Source organism: Chiloscyllium punctatum, chromosome 2 (assembly GCF_047496795.1).
Source record: "Chiloscyllium punctatum isolate Juve2018m chromosome 2, sChiPun1.3, whole genome shotgun sequence".
NCBI classification, from domain to species: Eukaryota; Metazoa; Chordata; class Chondrichthyes; order Orectolobiformes; family Hemiscylliidae; genus Chiloscyllium; species Chiloscyllium punctatum.
Window position 1 is genome coordinate 33,290,314 of NC_092740.1, and position 25,048 is coordinate 33,315,361.

Genomic DNA, 25,048 nt, shown 5'->3' on the forward strand with positions numbered 1-25,048 from the left:
CTGAGCTACAAATCCTCTCAAAACTTGCTAATTAGAAATGAATGTGTTGGCATAGACAATGATATTTACGGGCTCTCAGAGTGGCGATGGAATGTTGCTCTGAAGAGCTGAGACAGATGCAGCAGTCTTGAGGAAAATGAGAATATCAAGCAGGTCAAAGATCATCTTCGGTATTATACAGCAGTGCAGTATCAGGCATTGGAAGCCAGACAGAAATTAACTGACAGCCGGTTCCCAGTAGATGTGAGCTAGGTGAATCGACTATAAATCTGTTGCTACTTGAAATGGAAGCAGTCACTATCTACTCCCAGAGGCAAATACAGTTTTTGTTCGTGTTTTGTTCACTTTGGATGTTTCTGAATGAAACGGAAGGTTTACAACTGTTTGAAGACTTTCCTGTATGTGATAGTCCCACATTGAACAATGAGAAGGTGTCAGGCTACTCTGCACTTTTGGGAAAAGTAGCATTCCCTTAGACAGAGCTCCAAGATGGGACATGGCTAAGAAAGTGTAAACTGCATGGCTTGGTTTTTAAATAGCATTAGATTTATAAACGAGTACTCGCATTTGCATGTTATACTTTAATATGGTCTAAAGGATGTTCAAGACCTTTATGGAATGAAGGAACAGGTGATAGATATATTAATGAAGTTAACTGAGTGTGACTTGGCTGTACAAATATGGGAAGTGAATAATCAATGTAGTGTGCTTTGAAATGTGGCTAATGGAAATAAAGCTCTGTGATATAAATACAGTCCTGAATTCTATTTAAATGCAGCTATCTTTTGCAGAATAAGACAAGATAAGTAGCAATGGATGGTGGAGTTAAAGTGTAACATTTTTGGGGGTATGATTATTCATGCTTGTTTTCTAAAATGAGCGTTGTGATCAGTGGAAGAATGAAGTTAAATGTGGGCCTTGGTTACTTCTCTACCAAACAGAAAGGGAAGGATGACCTTAGGATGACCTCGGGGAAGGGAAGGATGACCTTAGGATGACCTGGGGGGGGGGGGGGAGTTGGTGGACAGCTGGAACCTAATGACTTGAACACAGATTAAAATTTAATTATTAATTTTCACTAATAAATTTATCAGGAAAGATAATCTATTAAGTGCTTAGGAAAAGTGACGAGATTCTTACAAATTTAGAAAGACTATGGGTAGTATTTTAGAAGAGTACTTCATGGAATTCAGCAGTTTCTGCAAGACTGCAGAAATTTCATTTGGAAACCTCTAAACTTTGCTTTCATTTAAAATTACTGGACTGTGTCAAAGTATTAAGTATAGACAGATTTCTAGTTTTGACAAGAGTTAAATTTGCCAATAAATACACAGTACACAGATTACACACTCTAACATAAACCATTAGGACAAATATCAGAAGCACTAAAAATTTTCTAGGAAACCATTCCTTCCCAGCAGCATTTGTGGCACAAAGGGGCAACCAATTATATAAATCAGAAAATGGAGGATGGAATGTTAACCATCAACATGTGCCAGGCAACAGAATGAAAGGAGAATTGTAACTAAAAGAAACAACGTCAGAAAGACTTCTCAGAATTATCAGAAGCAAAGAGAGTTTGGTCCTTACACTAAGAGAATCAACCCCACAAACACTCAACATGTGGTCAGGTGATGTTTCAGATGCAATTCAAAGTACCATTATGTCATGAACTGTCCCAAGCGCAATAATAGTTTCAAAGCCAAACATGAAACTGAGGAATTATCAGGCAAGGTGAAGATACAGATTAAAGAAACAGCATTGTATGGTTAAAAGATGTTTTAGCTCAGTGATGAACGTATTGGTGGCAGAGTCCAGTTGTGCAGTACTGGGCAGCGAATGGATGCCCACTGTATAGAAATAGACTGGCTAAAATGCTGCCTAGACTGAGTTTAGAATTAACTTTATTAGCACATATGCTTAAATGAGTACAGTGAAACATTTATATACCGCCATTTACAGCACCACCTTAGGTCCAAAGGTACCCAGGTACAGCTTCTTCAGTTACAAGATCTTAGAAAATAAGAGAACTGACCACTGATGAAGAAAGCCCAAGATGAAACTAGATATGGAAGCTGGCAATCCTACTGTTTCTGGATAATCTGTGAGTTTGGAGTTTACACAATTGGAACACTACTGCATTCCTTCAATGGAACGTAATTTCTTCCCTAAAGAAATGAAAGAAGTGTCAATGACATCAGAGGTAAAAATTTGGAAGACAAGTAGTATTAGAATTTCATAAGCAATTTGCTCAGTCTTCTAAAAGATCCAAATGTTAGTAAAGGATGCAAGAATAGGGGACAGGGAGTATCATAAACTCATAAAAAAGATAAATGATAGATGCTCTACTTGCTTCTTGTGAAATTAGTTTCTGCCTGAGCAATATTGTGTCAAATTGTAGAGTTATGTTTGACATTTCCAAATATGCAATGGTCTCTCCCTTTGTGTACATCTCTAACACACTAGACCACCATTTGCTATACAAGGCTTCTCCAGTTCTTCCCTCGATACGTTTACACTCCGGCTGCCTTCTTATTGGCAAACTCAGCCATGAAATGTTCAAAATAAAAGCAAATTACTGTGGATGCTGGAATCTGAAACCAAAAGAGAAAATGCTGGAAAATCTCAGCATCTGTAAGGAGAGAAAAGAGCTCACGTTACGACTCTAACTGACTCTTTGTCGAAGCTAAAAAAAAGGGAGAAATAGGGAGGTATTTATACTAGGCTGAGAGAATTAAATGTTCAGCTTGGATTCATCCAATTGCATCTAATCATCTTCGCCCCTGTCATGGTGTGTGTACTCTCTGGCATCTTTCTTCATCATCTATTCAGATAGACTTTTTTCTCAAGCTCTCTTCCCAGAATGCATTGTTCAATGCTAGCTATTTATTTGTTTCTTTCAAATAATAAAGTGTGCTGATACATGGGGCTGGATTTGTGGTCACAAATTGGGAGGACCGCAACCCATAATACAAAGGAATTTCTTCACCCAGAGGCCAGTGAATGTCTGGAATTCTCTGTCCTAGAGAGCTGTGGAGACTACAACACGAGAGACATTTTAAAAGAGGTAAATATTTGCCAATATTTCAAAAACGTAAGAGCTAGGACAGCTGGCATGAAAGAAGAGTTGAAGACTGAAAGATCAGCATGACAGTGATTTTTGAGAAGTTTGTAGCTCAGGTTGATGAGAAGTATAGAAGTTAGCTTGCTGAGCTTGAAGGTTTTTTTTCAGACATTTCACCACCATTCTAGGTAACATCATCAGTGAAGCGCTGGTGATATGTCCTGCCTCTCTGTTTATAGGTCTTGGTTTGTTAAGGTCAGTGATGTCATTTCCAGTTTTTTTTTTCTTTTTAAAAGGTAGGTAGATAGGATCTAAATGAATCAATTAACATCAACCTGGCCAAAGAAACACTGGCATCACTACTAGGAAAACCAGGACCATAAAACACCAGACAGCACCAACTTCATCAATAAAAACAACATGGTTAAGCTAGTGGACCTGTGCCTCACCACTCACTTCACATTCAATAACAAGACCTACAAACAAGTCAACAGAACACCTATGGGATTACCAATATCAGGGCTCAGAGCAGAAGCAGTAATGCAGCGACATGAACAAGCTGCCCTCCCATCTATCCAACCCAAGCTTTGGAAATGCTATGTGGAAATGCTTTGTGATCATAAAGTGGAACAAATTAGAGGAAACATACAACACCATCAATAATATCCTGACAGGCATAAAATTCATAAAAGAGGAGGAGGAGAAGGACAATAGACTCCCATTCCTAGTCCTAGTCATGACAGTTGAACGTACAGTTAACGGAGAATTTCAAACCAGAGTTTATAGAAAAACATTAAACACAGATCAAATACTTAACTTTAGAAGCAATCCCCCCCAACACCCACAAAGAGAGCTGCAGCATGACATTGTTTCAACGACTACATCACACTGCAGCACCCAAGAACTACAAAAAAAGCAGAAGAAAAATATCGATACAATGTTTCAAGAAAAACGGGTACACAATCTGCCAATTCCTCAAGAACAAACCCAAACAAGCAGACAGAACGCAACCAAAAAAACTATAACCACATTACCTTACATCAAAGACATGTCAGAAATGACTTCCAGACGATTCAGACCCCTTGGCATCATGGTAGCCCACAAACCTACCAACAAACTTAAACAGCGACTAATGAATCTAAAGGATTAGATACCACCAGCAAAACTAACGTTATTTACAAGATATCATGCAAAAACTGTAAAAAAAAAATACAATCGGACAAACAAGCAGGAAACTTGCCACCAGGACACATGAGCACCAACAGGCCACCAAAAGACACGACCCACTCTCACTAGTTTCTATACGTACAGACAAAGGAGGACACCACTTTGACTGGAACAACACACACATCCTCGGACAGGCAAAATAAAGACACGCACAAGAATTCTTAGAGGTAAGGCATTCTATCCTGGAACTCCATCAATAAACACATGGATTTAGATCCTATTTACCTTCCCTTGAAAAGAAAAAGAAGAACCAGAAATGACATACCCATCTTAAGAAACCAAGGTCTGTAAATAGAAGATGGAACATACCACCAATGCTTCTGTAGAAACTTTCACTTATGATGCTGCGTAATATGGTGACGAAATGTCTGAAAACAAACCTTCAAGCTCAGCGAGCGCACTTACATACAGATCAGCATGATCTTATTGAATAGCAGGCAGGCGTGAAGTGTTGAGTTGCGTACTCCTTCTCCAAATATATTAAACAACCACGCAATCATATAGTCGGTGACGTTGCTTTGTGAACTAGACCAGACCCCTCTCAAAACATACTAAGTAATTAGCCTAAACCCAGTTTTCTTATTTTAAACGCAAATGTCAGATGCTGTGTGCCAGATGAAATTCAACAGGTAAAATACAACAAAACAAAGATGACATTGGAATAATGTAACTCTATTGGAAAACTTAACAGAACAATAGATACAGTAACTATTATTAATTAACTGCTCCAATATAGTAACATCCCATAAACACACCCTTGGCAAATGCAAATTCAGAAAATAGATTTGTCTCACATTCAATCCAGCAGCCCAGGAAGAGAACCCCCAGCTTTTGGCTGTAATTGAAAGATTGAAAAAAATAGCTTCCACTTCTTCAAGACCCCAACAGCAACTGCTGCTGAAAACTAAAAATTAAAAAAATCCCTGGTTCTATGGGTGGGAGTTTGACCACACACATTCAGGCTGCTCCTATTGTTCCAACTATATATAAAAAAAACCCAAAGCCTCAGAAATTTATCTTATCATAGACTGCAGATCACCTTACACCCAATCTTTCTCTAAAAGAAACCAGGACAAAGCACATCTCTCAAAACCCATCATTGTCACAGTTGGGTGAGTAATAGCAAATCATCACTCCAGTCTCCTTCTTAGTGCTTGAGCAGACATGGAAATCTGCTGTCAACCTTGCTAACAAATTATTCTCAGCAATCTTCCATGGTTCACTCCATTTACTGAATGTCAACTGTGAAAGTGTTTGGGAATGTTTTAAAAATGACATTTTAAAATGTCAAGGTGGCATACAGTCAGAAAGAAATGCCTTCTACCATGTCTGAATGCAGAGGTGGATCTTGCTGGTGAAGGTGGAATGCATGGTTTTCCTAAAGTTCATTTTGGAGCTTTTTAACTGAAACCTTCCATTTAAAGAAAGGAAATACTCAGAAAAGCAGTCATTTAAACCTGCAGCAGTGACTGACTCAAGGTACCCTTGCCTACAACCCTGATTGTGCATATAGTCCCATTGCCAATTTCTAATTGACACCATCCTATCAAACGTCCACAAATGAGCAATCTGACACTTGACTGCCAAGACAGTATGGTCTGGAGCAAGCAGTCCACTCAGTTTCTCTTCCACCGCCCTGATCCTGGCAAAACTCCAGCTCATGATATCATCCACTTGTAAATGTCAAGAATGTATAGGAAGTAGAGAGAAATTGGCTAAACTATCAGCAAATCCCTTGGATCCTTCTCCCACACACTAGGGAGGTACAAAGTTAAAAATCACACAACACCAGGTTATAGTCCAACAGGTTTCATTGTTGGACTATAACCTGGTGTTGTGTGATTTTTAACTTTGTATACCCCAGTCCAACACCGGCATCTCCAAATCAACACTAGGGAGGGGTTGCAAACTCTAAGGCAGACACTGAATCTTCTTGGTTGAGGACCTCAGGGATAAATTTTCAAATTAGATATTTAAAAGGGCTACAGAGGAAGGAGTGGAGGAGTTGAATTAATTAAATATCCCTGTGAGACAGCTAGCACAGACTCATGCTAACTGGAAATGATCATATTGTACTGCACAGGATGAAGTCGATTGCTGGCAATCCTACAGTCCAGTGACAACAATGATTGAATAAAGCCAACTCATTCATTCATACCAAGAAACATCACAAACATCTCAAAGCAGCTGCAAATAATTCTCAAAGAAAATTATTCTTTGCATAAAATAACAGGCAAATGGGAAGGGTTCTTGTGGCTCAGAAACAAACAACCGACTTCTCTAACCTGACCAACAGAATGTTGGATGCAGCTCTAGAACTGGCTTCTAAGATGTACCTTTGAGTCCAATCCAGCCCATTGGACAAATTGGCACAGGTCAGGAGTGTGATGGAATACTTTCCTCTTGCCTCCATGGGTACAGTTCCAACAACACTCAAGAAGCTTGACATCATCCAGGATCCAGGACAAAACAGCTGGCTTGATTGGTGCCACATCTACAGGCATCCACTCCCTCCACCACCAACACTCAATAGCAGCAGTCTGCGCCATCCACAAGATGCAATGCAGAAGATTACCAAAGCCCTCTGACAGCATTTTCCAAACCCACAGCCGCTACCATCTGCAAGGAGAGGGTCTTGGTACTATTTCACTGTTTCTTCTTAGTTACCGGGTCATAATCATTAAACTCCCTCCCTGATATCTCTATCGGTGTCCCCACAGCACCAGCACTTGCAGTGGCTCAAACAGGTAGCCGATATTCCATGAACAAATTTAAAATAAATCAACACACCTCCTGGTCACATAAAACAAAATCTAAAATGTGAACTGCAACAATGTGCCCCATTCATTTAACATTAAGGTGAAAATGCTTTCAAAATTTTAAAAAAAAAGCACTTGAAACTTGAAGCATTTAGGCTTTATTTGACAAACCTTTCAGCATCAATATCACAAGCTGACTCAATGAAGTATCGCCAAATATACATCTTGTAACCACAGAATTATTTCTTGCAATTGTTTCTAAACAAATCTCCACCTACTTTTTCAAAATCTTTCAAGTGTAACAAGATTGAGTATTGAGCTCCTTCTTCTACATCAAGCTGAGGGACTAGCTCAAAGCAGCTAAAAGCTGTGCATGGAAAGGGACTACCACAACCAGCACAACACTACAGACCTCAGAACATTCCCAGTACCAGTGGTCAAATATGCTGGGGCCGGAAAGACAAGAGGTGTAGTAAGTCTTGAAAATCAACAGAGGTTGTGGGGGTTGTGGGGAAAGAGAGGGGGAAAGGGAGAATGGGGGGAAAAGGGCCAAGGTAGTGCAATGTGTAAACATTACTATGGAATTTTACACTGAATAGTTTTATTTCATAAAAGATTTAAACTTATGTGCTTTCACATCTCAAAGCCTCTTTCATACTGTGTTATAGAGAAACATCCATCTATTTAAGCTGTGACCTTATTAGTCTGTGGAAAGCAGATTTATGGTGACGCGTTGTGTTCCGGTGTATTAGGTTTTTTCAGAGAAGCATTTTTTAAAATTAATTTATGCCTGTAAGCTCATGCCACTTTAAATACTGCGGTGTCTGAAAATGAATGCTTTTTTTGTGACTTCATGTTTGAAGGAATGGTGATGACCATTGAGGATATTGTTGGAGTCTTACAATTTGCTTCAGTGAGTGTCCAAATCCCCATTTGCCACAAAGACAACTTACCATCACCTTCTCCAAGGCAACAAAGGATAAGCAATACATACTGCACCAACCAGCAACACCTACATCTCTTGAATGATATTTAAAAATCCAGAAGGTAATGCTACACCAACACCTAACAAAGGAGTTAATGAAAAGAAAACTAAAAGGAGCCTCTGAAAGTTTAAAAGATAGACATAGAGTCATTTAGTATGGAAGCAGACCATTTAGTGCCACAAGTCTATGCCGAACATAATCCCAAACTAAACTAGCCCGAACTGTCTGCTCCTGGCCCATTTCCCTCCAAATCTTTCCTATTCATCTATCCATCCAAGTGTTTTCTAAACATTGTAATTGTACCTGTTTCCACTACATCCTCAGCAAGTTCATTCCACACTCTAACCACCCTCTGTGTAAAAATATTTGCCTCCTCTGTCTTCCTCAAGAAAACCTAAGAGGAGACTTTAAAAGAAATCATTTTTACCCATCGCAGCAAGATAATCTTTTCTCAGGCTCTCCATTATGTTTTACGGCTGGATGCTGGAGATGGTGGAGGTGGTAATATCAGTGAACTAGGAATCCAGAGGCTGAGCTGGAAGCACAGATTCAAATCTCATCACAGTAGCTGGTGGAATTTCAAAAGTTTAATAAATAAACTCTACAATCGAATGATAGCACCATTAACAGTCACCATGATTGTTTTTTTTTAAAGTTCACTAACTTCCTTCAGGGTAGGAAATCCCTACCATCCTTACCTGCTGCGATGCATATCAGTTTAACTCCTAAAATGTGTTCTAAAAAGCATGGTAAGCCACTGAATTAGAAGGTAATTAGAGGACTTGACAGGGTATGTGCAGAAAGGCTGCTGTGGGAGATTCTAGGACCAAGAGGGCATCATCTCAGAATAAGGGGCTACACGTTTAAAACAAAGATAAAAAGGAATTTGTTTCTTCTCAGAGGGTTGTAAATCTGTGGAATTCTTTACATAATAATCGATTCTGCTCTAGCATTCAGTACAATCATGGCTGATCTCAACTTGGCCTCAACTCCAACTACCTGCCCTTTCTCTTTAACCCTTTCATCCATTCCAAATTAAAAGTCTGTCAAACACCTCCTTAAATTTACACAATGTCCCAGCATCCACCTCACACTAGGGTAGTGAATTCATGATCGTCATTTCGGGCAAAAGCCCTTCCTCTGCCCTGAAACTCTATGCTACTTTCTCCCCACCCCCACCCTCCTCTAGCTTATCTCTCCACGCTTCAGGCTCACTGCCTTTATTCCTGATGAAGGGCTTTTGCCCGAAACATTGATTTCGAAGCTCCTTGGATGCTGCCTGAACTGCTGTGCTCTTCCAGCACCACTAATCCAGAATCTGGTTTCCAGCATCTGCAGTCATTGTTTTTACCTAATGAATTCATGATCTTTGAGAAGTAATTTCTCATCTTAATTTTAAATCTGCTACACCTTATCCTAAAATTATCACCTCTCTTTCTACATGCTGTCTACTTTGTCAATCCCCTTTAGCATCGTACATAGATCAATTGGACTCCTCTCATTCGTTTAAACTCCAGAAAATATAGGCCTAAACTGTTGAATCTCGCTTCATAAGACAAACATGTCACCTCTGGAATCAATCTAGTGATTCCTCTGATCTGTCTCCAATGCAATTACTTCCTTCCTCAAGTAAAGGGACCAAAATTTTATGCAATACTCCAAGTGTGGTCTCACTAATGCCTTTTATTGTTGCAACATCACTTCCCTATTTTATACTCTACTCATTTAGCAATAAATGCCAAAGTTGCAATTGCCTTCCTTGTTATCTACTGTACTGGTTTTTCTGTGACTCATGCACAAGGATTCTCTGATCTCAGATTCCTTTGCGCCAAACCATCCACAGGATCCACCTTGATTGTTATATCTTTGAAGAACTCTTAGCAAATTAGTCAAACATGACCTACCACTCATAAAACCAGGCAGACTCTGCTGGTTTGCATTTTGACCTTCTGTATGCGGTTTGCACATATTTCCCTTGTCCATGTGGGTTTCCTCTGTGTTCTGAACCTTCTCACCTTTCAATTCTTCTAGCCAAAATGCATAACCTCAGTAATCCATGTCAAACTTTATCTGCCATGACCACTTGTAGATTTCCTAATTCCTTATTGAGACTTATTTTCCCACTTATTTTAATATCATTTACAAATTTGACTATCTATCCCTGCATCCAAACCATTAATGTAGATTGTAAATAGGTGGGGCCCCAAGAGCCAAATCCTGTACCACCCCATTAGTTACATCATTCCAATCAGAAAACGACCCATTTAGCCGAACTTTCTGATTTCCACTGGTTAATCCAATCTAATAAATTACCCCAACCCCATGTTTTGTTTAACCCCCGTGATCTTACCTTGTGTATTATTAGCCTTTTATGTGGTACCTTACCAAATACCTTCTGGAAGTCCAGATATAATCCAACTGCAGGATCCATTTTGCTTGTTATATCTTTGAAGAAGTCTAGCAAATTAGTCAAACGTGACTTATCTATCATAAAACCAGGCTGACTCTGATGGTTTGCATTTTGATTGTCAATATGAAGTTTGCACATTTTTCCCTTATCTGTGTGTTCTGGTTTCCTCTCAGTCCTCCATTACAGGGATAGAGTAGGAAGTGGATCTGGGTGGGATACTCTTCAGAGAGTCAGTGTGGACTTGATGGGCCAAATGGCCCTATTTCCACACTGTACGATTTTATGATTCTATGAAGTGTCCTGAATTACATGCTTATTAATGGATTCTAGCAATTGCCCAACAACAAATGTTAAACTAATTGGTCTGCATACTCCTCCTTTATAGGTCCCTCCCTTTTTAAATAAGGCTGCTACATTGGCAAAGGTAAAAATCACACAATACCAGATTATAGTCCAACAGGTTTATTCGGAAGCACTAGATTTTGGAATGCTGCTCCTTCAACCACCTGATGAAGGACCAGTGCTCTGAAAGCTAGTGCTTCCAAATAAACTTGTTAGACTATCACCTGGTGTTGAGAGATTTTTAAACTTTGTACACCCCAGTCCAAAACCGGCATCTCTAAATCATGGCATCAATATTAGCATTTCTCCAAACCACTGGAACTTTTCCCACATAGAGAGTCATAGAGATGTACAGCATGGAAACAGACCCTTCGGTCTAACCCGTCCATGCCGATATCCCTCCAATCCCTTCCTATTCATATCTAGGGAATTTCAGAATATTATAACTAATTGATCCACTATCTCTGCTGCACTTCCTTTAAGAGGCCATGAGGTCCACAGAAGACGGTTGTTCCTGGGTCATTAAGTATATTCAAGTATATTCTAGACAGATTTTTAATCAGTAAGGGAATCAAGGCTACGGGGAAAAGACAAAAAAGTAGAATTGAGAATTACCTGACCAGCCATAATTTCAATGAAAGGCAGAGCAGATTCAATGGACTGAATGACCGACTTCTGCTCCTCTCCCTTCCTGTCTATTCATCACCGCAAGACCAGTCAATGCGACTTCAACTCTGATTACATACGCTTTTTCCTAAACAATCTACTTAAATTCAAAGATTCTTTGCTAGCACAGAAGATGGTTCAGTTTTCTCCCACAGTACAAAGATGTGCAGGTCAGGTGAATTGACCATGCAAAATTGCCCATAGTGTTAGGTGCATTAGTCAGAGGGAAATAGGTCTGGGTGGGTTACTCTTCGGAGGGTCAGTGTGGACCTGTTGGGTTGAAGGGCCTGTTTTCGCACTGTAGGGGAATCGAATCTAAAGAAAAATCTAAAAATCTCATAAACAAGGCCTAAAGCTGGGTGATCCTTAGGCCTACTTGTTCAGATGCAGGAGTCAGTCGTGCTCAGTTTACTTTGGCAGTTTCAATGTCTAGGCTATGAACTCTGCCACATTACAGCAGTAACTCCCTGTATCGTAAACAAATTATATATCATCATACAGAGCAGTAACCGGCTCTCCATTGGTCACACACCAACCATTTTCTACAAAGAAACACAGCTTTAAGAATCTCATTCTATTCACACAGACTCCTTCCATAACTATAGCCTTCTGCCTGCCTTTGTAATACTGTGTCCTTCATATTCTCCATTAAGTGTAACTATGGAGACTTAGATTTCAGTTTGCAAAAGTGAAACAGCAGATTCCATACAAAAATAAACAAAGCTTATTCAGGTGGAGAAGGACTGAAAAATAAAATTAAAGGCTGGAATTCAACCCTAGGGTGTGGGCGTTTGTAAACTACTTGAATTACATTCCCACAATAAGAATGATCTGTGGTGGGTTTACAGCACTAAACTAACAGGTTTGTCCATATTGTTATTTGATTCATAATCTCAATTACCAACAGCCTGAATTTCCATTGGATAAAATTTTAATCCAAGCTCTTAGAAACACATTTTATTGTCCAACTTACTGTGATTATTTGTATTAAACTAAAATTAAATTCTATATGCATTAGATAATTAGCCAATTGTGGATTAGTTTAGCTTTACATGTAATTGGTGACATTTTTTCTGCTTAAGGAAAATTGAGCTTTCTCACCAACAAAGTTCATGGAGATCAGAAATACAGGTACACAATCCTTTATCCAAAATCCTTGGGGCCAGTTGTTTTCCAGAATTTGTAATTTTTTGGATTTAGGAATAGATAAATAGGGTGAAAATTTTAAAAATTACTTAACAGCAGACATACGTGTGAATACTTTGAGTGCTGAGACACAATTGACACCTGTCAGTGCTGAGCCACGTCATCACGTCACATCTGAGTGGGCGTGGAGTTGGGTCACCTGTTCGCTTGCCAAAATGGCGCACCACACTTAACGAAAAACAATTTCGGATTTCAGAGCTTTTCAGATTTGGGATAAAGGATTATGTACCTGTACTATTCATAGCCAAAACTGGAATATATCACAACTTTATAAAGCGTTAAGAGACATGGTAATGTTAAATAGGTTTCTCCACTGACAAGTTTTTATGAAAACCCAAATATTTAGAAGAGCTCTGGCGAGAAGTGCCACACACCTATGATTCAACACCAAATTAGTTCAAGACATACTTTAAGAATCATAAAGAATCAGGAAACACAATGTCTTACATTCCTCAAATAGCTGGATACCTTTCATTGATAACAAAATCAATAGTCCACCCATCCTAGAAAGATTGATTTTCACATTTACTATTAAAGTGCATGCTAACCCTTCACAATGACCTTCATTAGAGACATTGTACTTGCAAGTTGATTGCTTTGTTTATTTTTTAAAAAAACTGAGCTTAATTCAGCATTGAACATTGGTATTTCACACCGAGACACAAGATGCACTTGTGATAAACAACATGTTGACAATCCTAAGGAAGAGATATGTAAAAAGCAAATCACCCCATCTCAGCTAGTTTGCTTCAGCCAATCCATTTGATGCTTCCTGTTCCTCCTCAGTGCATGGAGCCCCAGCTCCTCCCCACTGCACTGAGATGATGTTTCCTTCACATCAGACCACTCAGAACTGTTCGCCTTAAAGCAGACACTCTACAACGAAACTAAGGATAATGTTAGTGTATCTTGATTGACTGCAAAATGATTCCAAAAGCTGCAAGGCTGTATGCAATGTTAGGTTGGAACTAATGCTAAATTCAAAACTTAATTCACAATAAACGTCCTTAATTGTGGTGAGGAACTTGTTAGTTGAGCCAAATAGCAAAGTTGTTGTTAAAGGGAAGGTGGGTATACACAGGGAAAGAAATGAATAAAAGAACAGGATGAGATGAAGTAGGCTCAAGTGGAACATTCACATCACTGCTGATTTTCTGATGCCGTACGTTTGATGCACTTTGATAAGCTGAGTTTACTTTGCTTTAGAGCAGATAAATAATTACTTACAAAGGCAACTCTGATCATGGCATACTTTCCTATTCTGATATAAGCTGGAAAAATGCCTTCAAACAGGCATCACTACCTTAATAACACAAGAATTCAAAACTAAGAAAACTACTGTTCCTGTTAAACATCCGAAGTTGAGAGAAGCCGGTTCAAAGGATTCAATGGCCCATTCCTGTTCTTATTTTTCAGTTTCACTTGATGATCCACACTGTGAAATTTGTTGCTGTTATCTAGAGAGTAGACGTAACTGGGTGCTCCCCAACAGTTTTAATCATTCCATTCAATTCATAATTCATGCAAGGGGAAGGTTAGATAATTTCACAAGGGAGTAAACAATGGACAACTACTGATGTTAAGCTTATTTAAGACCATAAGACCATAAGACATAGGAGTGGAAGTAAGGCCATTCGGCCCATCGAGTCCACTCCGCCATTCAATCATGGCTGATGCGCATTTCAGCTCCACTTGCCAGCGTTCTCCCCGTAGCCCTTAATTCCTCTAGACAACAAGAACCTATCAATCTCGGCCTTGAAGACATTTAGCGTCCCGGCTTCCACTGCACTCCGTGGCAATGAATTCCACAGGCCCACCACTCTCTGGCTGAAGAAATGTCTCCGCATTTCCGTTCTGAAATGACCCCCTCTAATTCTAAGGCTGTGTCCATGGGTCCTAGTCTCCTCGCCTAACAGAAACAATTTTCTAGCATCCACCTTTTCAAAGCCATGTATTATTTTGTACGTCTCTATTAGATCTCCCCTTAATCTTCTAAACTCCAACGAATACAATCCCAGTATCCTCAGCCGTTCCTCATATGCTAGACCTGTCATTCCAGGGATCATCCGTGTGAATCTCCGCTGGACACGTTCCAGTGCCAGTATGTCCTTCCTGAGGTGTGGGGACCAAAACTGGACACAGTACTCCAAATGGGGCCTAACCAGAGCTTTATAAAGTCTTAGTAGTACATCTCTGCTTTTATATTCCAACCCTCTTGAGATAAGAGACAACATTGCATTCGCTTTCTTAATCACATTTGAAGGGAGTGGAGGAGGTGAACATGCAGCATAAACATTAGTTGGATCAACTGAGCTATATTTGTTATGGAAATGTCAAATATATATACTACATTAGGCTTTCCTTTAATCTTACTTGATTAAAGATTTCATTTTCTTTAAATTAATATTAAACTGGTTCAATGTGAATAGCCCAAAGAAGGATGATGTCATAGAGCATGGAAACAGGCCTTTCTCCAACTTGTCCATGTCAATCAAGTTTCCGGAACTAAATAGTCCCGTTTGTCTTGTTTGGCCAATCCCTCTAAACCCTTCCTTCTCATGAACCTGTACAACTGTCTTTTAAATGTTGTAAGTATACCTGCACCTATCACTTCCATTGGCAGCACATTCCACATCCGAACCACCCTGTGTGTGAAAAAGTTGCCCCTCAGGTTCCTTTGCCAAAGTACAGTTTAGTTGGCAGCATGTTTGAGAGTTTGCTGAAACAAAAATCCTTGAAATTTTGTCTCTTGTCTTGTTTTCACGTTTGACAAACATTTAGCTAGTTTTGGCAGTTTTGAGATATGTAAGAACAGGAGGACAACAAATTATGTAATTTAGAAAGAAACCTATCCTCTTCAGGACTCCCATTCAAAGTAATGCTTGCAATGTCATAATGATCCTGCAATGACAGAGATTGAGAAACAAGTAGTAAAAAAACTTTTCTTAAATTGAAGAGTACACCAAAATTGGAAGTAACCATGACAGGGTTACTTCTCTACAATAAGTGTAGAAAATACAATTATTTGGATTATTTATCTGTATGGTGACTGCTTATACATAAAAGAATATTCAGCCCATACAAACAAAAAGGTGGAGAAGCATTTCAAACTTTATTCTGAATCACAAAACAAACTTGTTGCAAGAACACTGTGTAACTACATAACCAATTAAAACTTCATTTCACACAAATGGCACCGTCTAGCATAATTCTGTTCAGTGACTCTGCACGTACCACTTATGGGATACTTTCTCCAATTCAAACCTCTGCCATGAATATGTTCATTTAAACTCTTCAATCACTGGCTTAATTTACACGAAGAATATTTCTAACCTTTACTATGTTTATGGAAGATTGTCACCATACCGGAAACTATTGATACAGTTCACAACAGATTTCCAACTTATCAAGAATTAATAATTTTATTCCTGGAAATAGTTGAATCTATAGTGAAGAACAGGAAATAGCAGATAAGCTAGGCAACAAAATCAGAAATTGCTGGAAAAACTCATCAGATCTGAAGAAGGGTCTTAGAATTACTTAGAATCCCTACAATGTGGAAACAGGCCATTTGGTTCAGCAAGTTCACACCGACCCTCCGAAGAGTAATGCACCCACACCCATTCCCTTATTTCTCTACATTTCCCCTGACTAATGCACCTAACACTACAGGCAATTTAGCATGGCCAATCCACCTAACCTGCACATCTTTGGATTGTGGGAGGAAACCAGAGTACCGGAGGAAACCCACGCAGACATGGGGAAAACATGCAAACTCCACACAGACAGACAGTCACCCGAGGCGGGAATCGAACCCGGGTCCCTGGCTCTGTGAGGCTGCAATGCTAGCAACAACCAGAATGTTAACATGGCTTTCTCTCCACAGATGCTGTCAGATGTGCTGAATTTTTCCAGCAATTTCTGATTTCCAGCAGCTTTTTTTTTAAAATTTAGAGATAATCTAGGCAATTCCTTTGTGTCTACCTTCACATAAGATACAGAAAATCTCCAAGAAATACTAGGCAATTGAGGGATTTGTAAATCTGAGGAACTGAAAGAATTAAAATTAGAGCAGTCGTAATTGGAGAACGTATTAAACAGTTCAAGGCAGAGAGTCCCCAGCTGGTTACCATTTCAGACAGGATACAACAAGTAGTAATATTGTTGTTGGTAAGGAGTGACTACTTGATCCCCTTCTTAATTCAACCCCTCACTCAGTTGAACACAAGGTTAATTTAAGAAGAATTGCCTTTCTTGTGGATATCTTTCTCGAAATCAAATGTATTTAGATTAAAAGGAGTCAAAATAACCTGGCTTTCTTTAAATAAAAAAAAGGTTGATTTTACTACTGCCTTGGTACCTTTTGTGCGTGACATTTCTATGTTCCTCTCAAGGCTTTGCCAAATAGTTGAGCCAAATAGAATGTTAAGCAAGTTTTGAGAAGATTTGTAGCTTAGGTTGAGGTTCTGGATGTAGGCTTGCTTGCTGAGCTGGAAGGTTCATTTTCAGACATTTCATTGCCATACTAGGTAACATCATCAGAGAGCCTCCAGATGAAGTGCTGGTGGTATGGTCCACTTTCTATTTATGTGTTTAGGTTTCCTTGGGTTGGTGATGTTATTTCCTGTGGTGATATCATTTCCTGTTCTTTTTCTCAGGGGTTGGTAAATGGACATGCACGAGAATTCCTAGAAGCATGGCACTCCAACCAGAACTCCATCAACAAACACATTGACTAGGATCCCATTTACTAAACCCTGAGAAAAAGAACAGAAAATGAAATCACCACAGGAAATGACATCACCAACCCAAGGAAATCTAAACACAAATAAGAAGCAGACCATGTCACCAGCACTTCATCTGGAGGCTCACTAATGATGTTACCTAATATGGTGACGAAACGTCTGAAAACAAACCTTGCAGCTTAGCGATTAAACCTACATCCCAAATAGATTTTTTTAAAAAGGAAAATGTGATAATCATAAGGGAATAATGTATATAACAGACAGGATGAGATGAAATAAGCTCATGTGGAGTATATTTCCCTCCTGAGTTTATATTCACAGACATACAGCACGCATGTGGTGCAATTGTAATCTCCTTACTCCAGACCAAAAGATTCAAGTCCCACTTGAATGAAGCATACCATAGAATCCCTGAAGTTTGGAAGTAGGTCATGTGACGTATCAAATCCACACCACCCCTCCGAAGAACATCCCACTCAGATCCATCCCCCTATACTACCCCGTAAACCTGCATTTCTCATGGCTAATCCTCCTAGCCTGCACATCCCCAGACACAATGGGCAACTTAGTATGGCCAATCCACCTAACCTGTACAACTTTAGACTATGAGACGAAACCAGAGCACCCAGAGGAAACTCCACGCAGACAGAGGGAGAATGTGCAAACTCCACACAGTCAGTTGCCCAAATGCTGGAATTGAACCCAGGTCCCTGGCGCTGAGAGACAGCAACGCTAACCACTCAGTCACCGTTCTACCCAAATGGATGTAATAGCATCTCTGAATAGGTTGATATTCATACACATGGTATGGTTGTCACTGGCTAGGGTTGCACATCTCCAATTGCCCAGAGAGCAATTAAGAATCATTAACTGGAGTCACACATAATCCAGAGCCGATAAGAATGGCAAACTGCCTTGTGCTCTGGCGAGATTTGAACCAGGATCCTCAGAATATTACCTGGGTCTCTGGATTAATAGTCTCGTGATAATATCACTAGGCCATTCACTCCCTTTTACCTATTACCAATGTTTAGAAAAGAATGGTAAACCCTGGGAAGAGTTTTATGAACCCTGGGAAGCGTTTCATACCCATGGCCTGAACATATTCCAGGGAACATTCCAGAACCAGGGACCAGGGGATGCTGGGAACATAAATTTTCCATTTAAATGAATGGGTTTGTGACTATCCGTGGTTTTGGGCTCCCACAGTAGGTCTTGGTACATATCCCCTGTGGGTGGGTGGGGGCGGGCAGGAGGGGGAGCTGCTACTGTACAGTAAAGACGTCTTGCTGCAATTAGATATAGCCTTGGTCAGACCATATCTGTGTAATGATAATTGTGTGCAGATTTGGTCTCCAAATCCAAGGAAGAGGATACTTGCCATACAGGGTTTGTGGGTGGGTAACCAGGTTAACCTCTGGGATGGCAGGATTATTTTATGAGGGGAGGTTGAGCAAAATGGATCTGTACTTCTTTAGTTTTAGAAAAATTAGGTGATCTCATTGAAACTTTTGAAATTCCTATAAGGAATGGCAGGATGGATGTAAATAAAGATGTTTCCCCTGGTTTATGACTCGAGAACTGGGGACATATTCTTACAGCGATGGGTACGACAGTTACAAGTGAGGTGAGGAGGACTTTCTTCACTTAGAGGATGGTGAATCTTTGAAATTTTCTCCTGCAGAGGGTTTTGGAAGCTCAGCCATTTTGATAGGTATCTGAGGATTAAGGACCTCAAAAGGATAGGGAGACAATTTCCGGCACTATCAGTCATTGAGTGCAAACAGCATTCTCGGCAGGCAAAATGGCCAACTCCAATTCCCATGTTTCTCCTACCACCATGGCCATGAAGTGATTTGAAAATGAAGATGATAATTTTGTAAATTGGGGGTCTTCAGGAACAAAGAACCAATGCAGCTTATCAAAAGAAATATGGAACTGCAACCATATGAGGTCAGGCAACAGTGGTGGAACACAAAGAGAGGCAGTGAAGAACAAACGAGTGTCAGGACTTGGTTGGTTGGTAAATAATAAGGATTGTAGAGTAAAAAGAATGGAACAACATTCAATGCTCAAAGATATAAAAGGTGACAGATTTTAAAATCAGACCCCAGCATCAGGGGCAAAATATGAAGTTGATCCCTCAGCAGAGAGGTGGGAGAGAATGGATGAGTGGATCTGCAGCTTGTGAGGATACAGGATTCTGTACAACTCAGTGTAGATGCTGTAACTACAGAGGGAAAAATATCCCAATTCTTTTTTTGAAAAAAAAACGATTGAGTACAATTAAAATGTGAATCATCTTCGTCAACTGCACTGCTTGATTTAATGCAAAGGAAATCAAGTTTATTTTGCATTTCCAGTCCACCTCTTAAGAAGTCACAAGCTGTTTGCAAATCCACATCAGCAATGTTTGGAAACAGCAAATGCTGGACTCACTCTGCAGGTCTGGTAGCATCCGGATAGAGAGAAACAGTGTTATGTTTCAGATTGCTGACCTTTCAACAGAACTGACCTGCTAAGTGTTTCCAGCATTTTCTGTTTATTTTTCAGGCTTCCGGCATCTGCAGCATCTTGCTTTTGATTTAGAATTTGGAAGCACCTTCCCCTGACAAATAAGAATCAGAGTCATCAATTCGCCGAATTTGTTCCAAAGCAAACTTCCTCACTACTTTACAACACTCCTAAAAGTAATGATATTTCAAACCATACCTGCACTTCAACAGACTGCTTGGTCAGGTCACACGGAGGTTTCTGTGGCTTAGGTCTTGTGGCATACCAGTATGCTATCAGGGCTGCAATGGTGCCAATGCCTATTAGAGCGGATGGTGGAAGAGAACGAACAAACTGCCGGACCTCCCAAAGTTCTGGTATGCGCAGGTGTGTCACCAGATCACTTGCTTGCATCGTTTCAAATGGAAATTCACTTCTGTGGCAGTGAAAAGCAAAACAGACGTTAAGCATGTTACTGTGAAGTCAGATAATAAATAAATTCACAGCAAGGGTGGACATAATTCAGTCCGTCATGTCCTAATCACTCTACAATGAAGTAATCATTCAACCCAATCCCACCTTCCAGCTCCTTTTAGGCTGCGGTAATTCTCGTGCATTTTAAGTACTTTTTAAAATATTATGAATATCGCTGCCTTTGCCACCCTTTCAGAAAGTTAATTCTAGATTCTACCCCTGGTCTCCCTCGAAACTTCTATGTCTTACCCTAAATCCATGACGTCTTCTTAAGCGCCCCTCAACTAACAGCAATATAACCTTCCCACGAAGTCCATCTAGAATCCTTAATATTATACACTTCAATTAGTTCTTCCCTGAATTCTTCTTCAGAGTTTCATAAATCCTGCCAGATCTGTGGGTTTGCTTTACTTTCTGTTTTTATTTCCAATATCACATATTACTTCTATAGACGTGCACTCCAGAATCCCTCTGCATTTCTTGGTTTCATTCAATTCTTGTTAATGCATTCTCCCACAAATGCATTATTTCACTTTACTCACTTTTCTCTAATCAGAAATCCATTTACTGTGTTTCTGCCCAACTGATATTGACATCTCCCCACAGTCTATAGATTTCTTTGTATCAACCACACAGCCTTTTTTTTCATATTCCCCAATATTCAAGTCCAAATCATTGATATAAACAACAAAAAGTAAGATAGCTTGTACTGAATTTTGCTGCTCCTCGGATGCTGCCTGAACTGCTGTGCTCTTCCAGCACCACTAATCCAAAATCTGAATCTTGCAAAAACCTACTGGAAGCATTCCTCCAATCACAAAAACATCCCACAGTTTGTTTTTTGCCTCTGTATCACCATTGGATTTAACTTTTCACTTTGCCTTGAACACTTTGCCATGGACAATGTCAAAAATCACACAACACCAGGTTATAGTCCAACAGGTTTATTTGGAAGGACAAGCTTTCAGGTCAGGAACATAGGACACAGAATTTATAGCAAAAGATCGTAGTGTCATACAACCAATGTGATATATTGAACAAACCTAGAATGCTGTTAAGTCTTTCACCTTTTAGAATGGGTTGCAGTTTTTGAACCAGTCATATAGATACATATAGACTCTAATCTTACACCTTTAATGCATTGTCTGAGCTATCATTTTTGTTTTATATAAAACCTTAAGTTACCTCAGGAATGTGACTTAAAAGAAGTTCGGGGAATTTACATATTAATGAATCAAACCTGCAACCCCTTCTAAAAGATGAAAGATTTAACAACAATCTAAGTTTGTTCAATTTATCGCATCATTTGTATGACATTATGATCTTTTGCTACAAATTCTGTGTCCTATGATCCTACTCCATTAGCTACCTGAAGAAGGAGCAGCGCTTTGAAAGCTTGTACTTCCAAATAAATATGTTGTGGACTATAACCCAGTATTGTGTGATATTTTAAACTTTGTCTACCCCAGTCCAACACCAGACCCTCCATATCACTGAATCCCATGAGCATACACTTTTGTGACCAGCTTGCCACACTGGCTCGTCACATGCTTTGCTAAAATTCATACAAATGACAAAATAGAATACCTTGATTGATCTCTTAACCTCGGGTTGATAAATGGCAAGTAACACTGGAGACAGAGAAGTTCCAGGCAACAACCATCACCAACAGGAAAGAATCTAACCACTGAGCCACCGTGCCATTAGCACTGCTGCCTCACAGCGCCAGGGACCCGGGTTCGATTCCAGCTTTGGGTGACTGTCTGTGTGGAGTTTGGACATTCTCCCAGCGTCTGCATGGGTTTCCTCCAGTTGCTCCAGTTTCCTCCCACAATCCAAAGATGTGCAGGTCAGGTGGATTGGTCATGCTAAATTGCCCAGAGTGTTAGGTGCATTAGTCAGAGGGAAATGGGTCTGGGTGGGTTACTCCTCGGAGGGTCGGTGTGGACTCGTTGGACTGAAGGGCCTGTTTCCACACTGTAGAGGATCTAATCTAATTTAATCTAATCATAATCCCTTAACATTCAATAGCACCACCATCACTGAAGTCTTTTATTGGTGATTACCACTGACCAGAAACTGAACCAAACAAGCCACACATATATATAAAACATGGTTACAAGAGTGGGTCAGGGGCTAGGAATTCTATGGAAAATAACTCATTCCCTGGTTTCTCAACTACGAGGTGGAAGTGGCCTCTAGCACTTAGAACTACAATGACAGCAGACGCTGGGACCATTACATCCACACGTCACATATCATCCTGGCTATGAACCGTATTGCTGCTGTTCTTCACTGTCACTGCATCATAATCCTGGAAATCATTCCTAACATCGAAATAGGTGTCCCCACATCCCAAGGAAGGACTGCAGCAGTTCAAGAAAGTAGTTCACCAACCTCCTCAGGGCAACTGGGGATTGCCACAAGTACTAGCCTCGCTAGTGATGCCCACATTCCTTTGAATGAATTTAAAAAACTTCAATAATTTTTGTCAGACATTACTTTCCTTTAAAAAAATCTGTGCTACCAGTGATTAATCTGAATGGGTGTTTATCCTTCCTCTCAGAACTTTTTCCAATAATTTGCAAGCAAAGTTAGGCTGACTAGTCCGTTGTTGCTGCTGTGTCACAACAGTCTTAACAGACCTTAGGGGCTGCTTTCTCATTAGAGTGGTGGTGATACTGGTCTGTAATTACTTGAGCAATCCCTTTTTCCCTCACAAGGGTACTGCATTAACCATCCTCCATTTTGGAACCATGTCTACAGCCAGGGAGGACTGAAAAATGATGGTCAGAACCTTCTCTAGATATATTTCATCTGGTTCTGGGGGGTTCCCATTTTCAAAAATGTTAAATAATTCCTCTCTCAGTACTCTCTGCTCTCAACGTTTCTTTTCAGTATTTCACACTTGTCTTCCCTAATTGCAGTTTTATCGTTCTTCCATTTTGTGGAAACAGATTCAAAGTATTCATTCTAAACCAATGGATGGAAAAAGTGCGATTGAAAATTTTGGATACTGTACACCTTGAGGAACCTAAACCAAATACAGGACTGAAGAATTAGAACTTCTACTCTGTTTGCTATGAGCTGACTTTGGTACCTAGTGCCAGCATCAAGCCCACTTGATTGGCACCGCAAACACCATCTTCAACATGTACTCCCCTCACCACAGATCCATGACTGGCAACAATATGTACTATCTACAAGCAGGGCAAAGCTAAATCTGTATTAATTAACATGCTTGCAATCCTTAATGACAGCACCCCAAGTTATTGTATGACATTGTCATATACAGGTCCTACTGGTAATGGAGGAGACAATGATGAATATCAGGAATACTTGCAGATATATTTACCAGTTATACATGAACATTCATTTTGTTTAGCGTTGAATGCCCATGAATTTTCCAGCATACATTGGTTGGTAATTTTAAAGTCGTGCAGGATTATCAGAGAATTAAAGAAAAACTTACTCAAACTTTCCCAAGATTTGTAGTCGAGGCTGCACAGTGAGCCAGTCAACTGTGGAATGCTGTCAAGGTTTCTTATTCCCCAAGAAAGTTGTACAAGATGGAACACATGAGTGTAACTCTAAAGTTTCTGCTCAAATTGATTTAGATTTCTCACATTCCAAACCACCCACCCAAGTACTCAGACCATACATGTATGCTTTGAGCGCTCTGTCATGAAATTTGTCAAGCTACAAGCATATGCTCGGCAAAAACAATGCTGCACATTAAGGTACAAATTAGTATTGCTACTGTGTGGCTGCAGTCTGTCTGATGGGCTCCTATATCCTCATCTCTCCCTCACACACAGAATCTTTATAGAAAGAGATTAGTCACTTTGCCTTACAAAAACTTCAAAGAGTCCATATTTTTTGAGCAGTGTCTTTGATTCGAGATGGTCTATGTTACAATCCTTCCTCACAGCTTATTGGTGGAATTTTAACATAGCATTTCGTATACGTGGCTTGCAGCAACAAATGCCAATTATACAACATTACTAAACAGAACCAATGCAAGGCTCTTTGAGTCCACTATATTATCTGTACTAACCATTAAACCAAAACCCTGAACTTTGATCTGGAACAGATTTGATCAATACCTGCCACCAACCACGTGGCTGCAGTAGGGCAAACATCATTTGAGTCAAGGTAACAAAGGCATAAAACACTGGAAACATATGACCAGGCCAGTCATCACACACATATACAAATCAGGAGTGGGTATCACCTGTCCCTCATGAAGAAATGTGTGAAAGAAAACACCTTTAACCACAAATCCATCAGAAAGTGGTCAGCACATTGCTTCCTTGAGACCCTGCAGAGAAAGGAGAGGGTGGATCCTGTCGGTTGCTCCCTGAGCAGAATGCCCCATCACCAAAACTTTCCAACAAGCAACAAAACATTGCTTAGCCAGTAGTGAGCAGTCAAATCCTTCATGTATGCCTGCTCAGTCTACGCAACCACATACTGCCCTCAAAGCAGCAGAGGGGGTGTACAGCCCGTCACACATCTCCTTCTCACACGTGCCTTTGCAACAAGGTCTGGACAAAGATACAATGGTTTTTGTTGAGGTTTGTCCAGAGCAGCTCCATGACACTTGACTCCTTGCTCTAAAGTTTGTTCCCTGGGACAAAGCCTGATACAGACATCAACTGTGCCTGGAGGCCCAT

General features: G+C 40.0%; 1 protein-coding gene across 3 annotated transcripts in view; it reads right to left on the bottom strand.

Moving 5' to 3' along the window:
- The window catches only part of LOC140495872 (long-chain-fatty-acid--CoA ligase 1-like), a 155,169-nt gene that overhangs the window by 67,337 nt on the left and 62,784 nt on the right, over nt 1–25,048 (bottom strand). For all 3 annotated transcript variants that reach the window (XM_072595086.1, XM_072595096.1, XM_072595106.1), the window contains one exon: nt 20,118–20,334. In XM_072595086.1, the coding sequence (XP_072451187.1) occupies nt 20,118–20,334 (217 nt within the window). The remainder of the gene's footprint in view (nt 1–20,117; nt 20,335–25,048) is intronic.